Here is an 8,405-nt window from a genome sequence, read left to right as displayed (position 1 = left end):
TCAACGGCACAGGCACCTTCCCATAAGTATACGGGGAGGTACCCGTGGCCAATAGAAGTCTATGGGCCCGTAATTAGGGGCCGTAATTACGGCCCGTGATTACGGGCATTTTTACGTTCGTGTGCATCGGGACTCACTGGTTACATTTCCATGATTGTTACTATTTGTAAAACCAATGTTCTCTCGTGCTCGATAGAATATTTTCCCTGGCGAGGTAGCTTTTTTAATTGTGTCTTCTTTATATAACTTTTTGGTATTTCCTTATGGGAATTGGTCTGTGATATGACTTTTTCTCCTTTTTTTTACTATTTAATCAATAAATTATTTATTTCTATTACATACCCATGTGAGTGCTTGATATATCCTGGATGTTTTTTTGTTTTCAGTTTCAATTACTAGGATAGCACCGTGTGGCATTTGATCCACAAAATTTCTTGGGTTATCGGATATCAAATTTTTCCTTTTTTTTTCTTCAGTCTATTTAGCATTATACTGTGTGGGAGGCACTATCAGGTATTATACTGTGTGGGAGGCACTATCAGGTATTATACTGTGTGGGAGGCACTATCAGGTATTATACTGTGTGGGAGGCACTATCAGGTATTATACTGTGTGGGAGGCACTATCAGGTATTATACTGTGTGGGAGGCACTATCAGGTATTATACTGTGTGGGAGGCACTATCAGGTATTATACTGTGTGGGAGGCACTATCATGTATTATACTGTGTGGGAGGCACTATCAGGTATTATACTGTGTGGGGGCAGCTATTGGGGCATTTTACTTTGTGGGGGGTTTTATGGAGGAATTATAATGTGAGAGCATGATACTGTGAGCTGTACCCTGTATTCATGGGCGGAGATTGGTTGGGGTTAGAGGCCTAGCTTAACAAGCCAAAAATTTGCCGCACCGCGATATGTGTGCTGCATCGGTTGTCCCATTTTGCGATACTTGAAAGTTGGGAAGTATGCATTGTGAGCAGTTGTTGCAATAACCACAGTAATAAACATTTTTTCAACACATTGAGTTTACTAGACGATGATTTCCACCAGGTTGTCACATTTTTTCGTCTCCGCCGTGATGATGACTTGGCACATCTGTAGTGCATGTAGATGCTGTTCAATACAGTCATCATGGCATCAGGACCAGATCTCCATTCTCCTGGTAGGACGGCTCCAGATATTCCTGTTGTTCTCTTCAGTACAGCAATCACAGTGGTTGAGGTTTCCTGCTGCTATGTGTTCAGGAACGTTGCTGTTATGACGTATATATCTCTTCCATGATGAAACGTTCAGTCATCGCTCTTCTGTACCTGCCGCGCTCCTCACTCCTCCTTATCGGAAGTCAATGCTGGTTGTATCAACGTTCCAGAAGAGGTGGAGGTTACTTATCTGCAGGTGGTTCTGGTACCATGACTGGTGTTCTCAGACTGACTTCTGGAAGGACCGGTGTAATTTTCATCGCTATCACCTCAATGTGGATGGTAATACTGATCACTATAGATGTCAACAGTGATCTACATATGTTTATTGCCATCTTAGGTGGCATCTCTGGCTGCATGACCTGCTGCGGTCTAGGGGTGAGGTCTTTGTGCCCCTTCATCCTACTTGCAGGAAGATGTTCTGCTCCAGTGCTGTCCAGATGGCTGTAGTTGTCTTTATGGTGCTCCAGCCCCCTAGTTCTTACCCCCGGATCTTATTCAGGGTTTTCAGGGTCCTGGGTCTTTTCCCTCATGGAGATGGAGACACCTTCTCTGGACAATGTTAAAGACAGACTCTGAGGAAAAAAGAAGAAAGAACATTTATCATACATTACTTCTCATCAGAAACGCTTCTGGAGCACAAGAGACCTTCACACGGCATCTACTCACCTGGAAATCTGTATAATGTGTCACTTGGTGGATTGCCAAGCCGGAGAATCCCATATATTCTCCCAGCATGCCGGTTATATTTAAGATCTGCAGAAGATAGAGGGACAGGATAGAGGATGTTAGTGCCGGCTGTACTCACCAGTGGCTCTGGTATGGAATAGATGGGAGGATGACAGGTCCACCAAGAGTTTCTATTTTACTGTTATAAAGGACATGTGGATTACACAAGATGGAGAATAGTGACATGAACTCACCTCAATACAGCGACTGCCACATCGGTTAGAAAAGGAGCCGCTTATTGCTGCAGCATATGGAATGATGCTGATCAGCAGTGCCACAATGGTCACCACGGTTGTTACCAGTCTGATATGGCACATTCCCCGACTGCTGAAGGATCTCTTGTACAGGCATACAGCTTGGCACAGATTGTAAGTGGCAGCAAGGAAAAACGCCAATCCTGCGCCAATGCCGTGGACTGTAGGATTTTCCTTCGCCTTGAACATAAACAGATATATAAATGTCATCAATGAGGTCGTCATGGAGATCTGAGAGTATATAACAGCAGAGGCCGCAGGTGGAGTGTAATTATACAGGGGCAATAATATAGAAGAATAGTCACCAGGGGGCGCCACTGTAATGTGTGTTATATTGAGCACAATGGACGACTAACGAGCAATGTTTATCCCACTGAGCACCAGAGGCTGAATTTTCTATGGAGCAAAGACTAGAATGGGCTAAACACAGTATATATATATATATATATATATATATATATATCCATCACTGGACCCCCAGCAATGACCCCTCTATATATTACTGGGTACTGACCCCTCTATATATTACTGGGTACTGACCCCTCTATATATTACTGTGTACTGACCCCTCTATATATTCCTGGGTACTGACCCCTCTATATATTACTGGGTACTGACCCCTGTATATATTACTGGGTACTGACCCCTCTATATATTACTGGGTACTGCCCCCTCTATATATTACTGGATACTGACCCCTCTATATATTACTGGGTACTGACCCCTGTATATATTACTGGGTACTGACCCCTCTATATATTACTGGGTACTGACCCCTCTATATATTACTGGGTACTGACCCCTCTATATATTACTGGGTACTGACACCTCTATATATTACTGGGTACTGACCCCTCTATATATTACTGGGTACTGACCCCTCTATATATTGCTGGGTACTGACTCCTCTATATATTACTGGGTACTGACCTCTCTATATATTACTGGGTACTGACCCCTCTATATATTACTGGGTACTGACCCCTCTATATATTACTGGAGACTGACCCCTCTACATGTTACTGTGTACTGACCCCTCTATATATTACTGGGTACTGACCCCTCTATATATTACTGGAGACTGACTCCTCTATAATATTACTGGGTACTGACCCCTCTATATATTACTGGGTACTGACCCCTCTACATGTTACTGTGTACTGACCCCTCTATATATTACTGGGTACTGACCCCTCTATATATTACTGGGTACTGACCCCTCTATATATTACTGGGTACTGACCCCTCTATATATTACTGGGTACTGACTCCTCTATATATTACTGGGTGCTGACCCCTCTATATATTACTGGGTACTGACCCCTCTATATATTACTGGGTACTGACCCCTCTATATATTACTGGGTACTGACCCCTCTATATATTACTGGGTACTGACCCCTCTATATATTACTGGGTACTGACCCCTCTATATATTACTGGGTATTGACCCCTCTATATATTACTGGGTAGTGGGACTCTGTGTAATACTGGAGACTTTATATAAAACCCAATAACTAACCGAATATATGGCGTTCATGACATTCCCAATACAACCGATGCATGCCATGGCGTAGAGGATTCTCTGGCCGATGATATAACGCTTCTCCGATGGTTCAGACTGAATGATCATGAACCTGTACTGGATGGAAGCGACGCCGGCTCCTGAAATAGACAATACATGTTATAATTTCTATAGACACTTGTATTAACTCCAGGACGCAGTGATGATTATAATATCCAGTAATGGCCGCCGGTCAGTGCTGGATAGTGATTAGGAATGTAAGGTTATTACTGAGCATTGGCGCCGCTGATCTCCTCATGATGTTATCTCCATATAGGAAGCTGCATCTACTTACCAAGAATGGACATCACCATGAACACGACGGTGTAGATCACCGATTCAGGGAACATTTTTCCCGTTCCACTGTGAAATAAAGAAAAATATTGAGAGTTAATAGGAGACAAGCGGTGGAAATGTCTCATCTAAGAGCAGAGGAGACTTTATTTCCCTCCATTATAATCACCCTCCATAATATGTTCTAATATCCACAGTCAAGTAGAAGCAGAAAATACTGCGGGAAAACACGAAGCCGTTACCAATAGCAACCAATCAGATTGCAGCTCTCGTTTGTCAGAGACCCTTTGGAAAATGAATTCAGGAACCCAATTGGTTGCTATGGACAACGGCTCCATGTTTTCTTTGCACAGTATTGAAAAATCTCCCCCATTATCTCCTGAATGTCCAATCATTCCATCTCTATTTCTGACTTCTAATATTATTTGAAGTCGTAAAATTCCCCTCTCCATACTGATACCTCCCGACTTCCATGTATTGCAAAGAGGGAGAACCAATACGGCGCGCATCTTACTCCGCCCAATCCCGGACCATTCCCACCCAGTTCAGCCCACACAGTATAAATGCCCCATAGAGTCCCCCCCCACACACATTATAATGCCGCTATAGTGGCCTCCACACATTATAATGCCCCACAGTGGCCTCCACGCAGTATAATGCCCCATAGTGGCCTCCACAAAGTATAATGCCCCCCACACACTGTTAAATGCCTCATAGCTGCCCCCACACAGTATAATTCCCCCATAGTGCCCCCCCCACACACACACAGTATAATAATGGCCCTCTAGTGTCTAATAAAATAAATGCTCACCTAACCCCGTTCCCTCAACGAGCGGAGGAGATAGTTTTGCTCCTCCGGTCAGTGCTATAAGTGACTTGGCTACACCATTATATTCAATTGTCATATACATATTATTGTTGCCCATAGCAACCAATCACTACGTCGCTTTCATTTTTTAAGAGCAGGTTGAGAAATCAAAGCTGAACCCTGATTGGTTGCTATGAGCAGCTAGGACAGTATTACTGTTAGACAGTGTAACCAGTTATATGGTCCCCGGGAGGAAGCAGAGGAACTTGGTAAACGTAAGTAAAATAACAAAATTATTATTGTTATTTATCATCATTTGTACTATGACATTTACAGTCTATATGATGAGGAAAAAACATCTATAGACTTATAGTCACTGGAGACTTATCAAAGTAATGCAAAGGCAAGGTGGGGTAGTTGCCGATAGCACCCAATCAGATTTCAGCTTTCATTTCTAAAGGGTCTCAGTAAGATGAAAGCTGAAATCAGATTGGTTGCTATGGACAACTACTCCATTTTTTTCTTTAGACTACTTTACATTTGTTTTTAAACGTATTAATTATTTGATGGAGATTATTAATAATTCACTCATAATAATAGTAAGAATAATATTTCATGAATAACAGTAATAAGAATATAATAATAATAGTAATAATAATAATAATAATAATAATAATAATAATACAACAACAATAATAATACAATAATAACAATCATTATACTATAGAGTCAGGATTCTCACCCCGTCCCCTCTTACCTGATATAAGGATATTTTTCATGCCCTGACATGACAGTCAAGACTGTCAGGGTGCCGAGGCCCAATAGCATCCATACGAACCAGAGGAGAGGCAAGAATGCCAAACCCCGGATCTCCATGGCGCCAAATAGAAGATTCGCTGAGTTAATGCAAAGATTCGCTAAACAAAAGCCGCTATCTCTGTCCGTCTCTTTCTCTGAATTCACAGATAAGAAGAAAGAAGTAATGTCAGGCAGTGGCCGGTATAGACTCGATGATGTCACCAGTCTTCTGTGATGTCATAGCTGCTCCTGTCATTGTGACATCATCACACATTCCTCATCACACATTCCTGAATCTGATTGGTGCTCAGTATTGTAGAACTTTTCACTGATATTTTTTATACACAATTCGCATAATTAAACAGATGTGTCCACCCCTAACTTTTCTTGAATTGCATTGTTATACAATTTGTCATGATACCAATTCAGTAAAATCTCGCGACATCCAGTAAAAAACCATATACGTAAAATGTATACTTTTTTAACATGGGAGTCTATGGGTAATGGATGACTGACAGATGGCATCTGCTGGGGGTATACAGTTTTTCTTACATGTTTGTTTAACATCTCGCGCCATAATGTCAGGAAATGTCAAGTTTAGAGATAAATCAAGGAAGGACGCATCTGTATAAGAGAATATCCGGCACATTGTAGTGTAATAGCTGCTATTATTATATTCATACACAGGATTATATAATGACCAGATATATATTGAGAGCATTTTATAGGTTTATTAGTGAATCTCCAGTATTAGGAGAACATGGAATTACTAATGACCCGGAATCACACAATAATAAAATGCATAATCCTTTATCTTTACTGTATGTTTATTCCAGCGCCCACAGAGGGCGAATACATGTACAAGCGACTGCCTTAGCTACGGTATTTAGATAAAAGGCTAGGGTAGCAAACAAAATCTTTGCCCCAAATATCAGTAAGTCTAATAATTTTACAATGGGCGCAGCCTCGCTTCCTACATAATCTCCCAAAGTTTTTTAACATTGAACTTGTGTTGGGAGTGATTTCTCAATTTTACCAGGACTACCGTACGACCAAACATGACCATGAAGCCCAGTCCTCTAGTAGAAGCCAAACAACCCCAAGTTGCCAAGAAAATGCAGTAGATTCACCTGCAACCCTGTGTAGAAGCACAAATAACACATGGTAAGAGAACACTGAGCTGTACCACATCGCAAACTCAGCTCTGCTACATGCATATGTAATTTACACCTGCAATATTTGTCTGTAATAACAGATTTCATGTTCTGGTCATCGTGTCTGTTACTGGTCCATCTGTTAGGGTCTATTCACATGACAGGGTCCGAGAGTCGGCCGATGAATACGGTCGTTTTTCCCGGCCGTTTTGCATCCGTTCCGGGCCGTGTTTCCATTTTTAACGGCTGATTTTGACCCGTTTTGCATCCGTTTTTTTCCCTGTCCGTTTTAAAATCGGATGAATTTCATTTGTAAACTTTTTTGCCACACACTTGCCTCTGTAGATACTGCCACAGCACCCCTGTTGGTAGTGCCACACAGCCCACTGTAGGTAATGCCGCACAGCCCCCTGTAGATAATGCAACTCACTACCTTCTATAGATACTGCCACAGCCCAATGTAGATAGTGCCACGCAGACCCCCTTGCAGGTAGTGCCACACAGACCCCCTTGTAGGTAGTGCCACACAGCCCCCCTTGTAGGTAATGCCTCACAGGCCCTTGTAGATAATGCCACACAGAGCCCTGTAGGTAATGCCACATACTACCTTCTGTAGATACTGCCACAGCCCCCTGTAGATAGTGCCACACAGACCCCCTTGTAGGTAGTGCCACGCAGACCCCCTTGTAGGTAGTGCCACACAGTTCCCTTGTAGGTAATGCCACACAGCCCCCTGTAGGTAATGCCCCACAGCCCCCTGTAGGTAATGCCACACAGCCCTCCTGTAGGTAATGCCTCACAGCCCCTTTTAGGTAATGCCACACAGCCCCCTGAAGATAATGCCACACAGACCCCCTCATAGGTAGTGCCTCACAGACCCCCTTGTATGTAGTGCCACAAAGCCCCCTGTAGGTAGTGCTACACAGCCCCCCTGTAGGTAATGCCACACAGTCCTCTTATAGGGGTGATGCCACACAGCCCCCCTGTAGGTAGTCCTACACAGCCCCCTTGTACATAGTCAGATGCCACCCCCCCCCCCTCCTGGAGCGGAATCTCCAGCCAAAGAGCTGGGAATTCTGCTACAGAAGTCCCTGACGTCACTGTGTCCATATATGGTGAAGTCAGGGACTTCTCCTGGATCAGAATCCCAGGCCACAGAGCTGGGGATTCCGCTTCAGAAGTCCCTGACATCACTGTGTCCATATATGGACAGTGAAGTCAGGGCTCCTGGAGCAGAATCCCCAATCCCCGGGCACAGCATTGCTGAAGCTGTGGCCGGAAATTAGCGATTCCGCTCCTACAGGGAGCAAAAAAATACCCTCCTCCTCACATACACTTCGCACTGTGAGGAGGAGATATCGAGCGACGGAGGACACGGTCGTCACTTGGAGCACATTCAAGTGATGGCCGTGTATTACCCGGCCCCATAGATTTCTATTGGAGCCGGGCGGCTGGTAGAACCACCGAAAGTAGGGCATGTCCCATTTTTTGAAGTCCCGGTTTCCCGGGCCGTCATAAAGTCGGTCGTGGGGATAGCCCCATTTGGGGTCTATTGTTCCTGCTGCGGCCGCGTGACTGCCGGGAAACTCTGTTGTGTGAATAG

At 43.7% G+C, this 8,405-nt stretch overlaps 1 protein-coding gene across 1 annotated transcript; it reads right to left on the bottom strand.

The window, feature by feature from the left end:
* Nucleotides 1-1,053: 1,053 nt before the first annotated feature.
* Nucleotides 1,054-5,798, bottom strand: LOC142657055 (DNA damage-regulated autophagy modulator protein 1-like). Its single transcript, XM_075832106.1, has 6 exons — nucleotides 5,608-5,798; nucleotides 4,044-4,111; nucleotides 3,707-3,849; nucleotides 2,125-2,364; nucleotides 1,871-1,957; nucleotides 1,054-1,776 (listed from the first exon to the last, which is right to left on the bottom strand). The coding sequence occupies exons 1-6, from the start codon at nucleotides 5,724-5,726 to the stop codon at nucleotides 1,696-1,698; spliced, it is 738 nt and encodes a 245-aa protein (XP_075688221.1). The 5' UTR covers nucleotides 5,727-5,798; the 3' UTR covers nucleotides 1,054-1,695.
* Nucleotides 5,799-8,405: the final 2,607 nt, after the last annotated feature.

This window comes from Rhinoderma darwinii, chromosome 7, assembly GCF_050947455.1.
Source record: "Rhinoderma darwinii isolate aRhiDar2 chromosome 7, aRhiDar2.hap1, whole genome shotgun sequence".
Classification (NCBI taxonomy): domain Eukaryota; kingdom Metazoa; phylum Chordata; class Amphibia; order Anura; family Rhinodermatidae; genus Rhinoderma; species Rhinoderma darwinii.
Note: the sequence above shows the minus strand (reverse complement) of the source record. Positions and strands in the feature narration are given on the sequence as shown.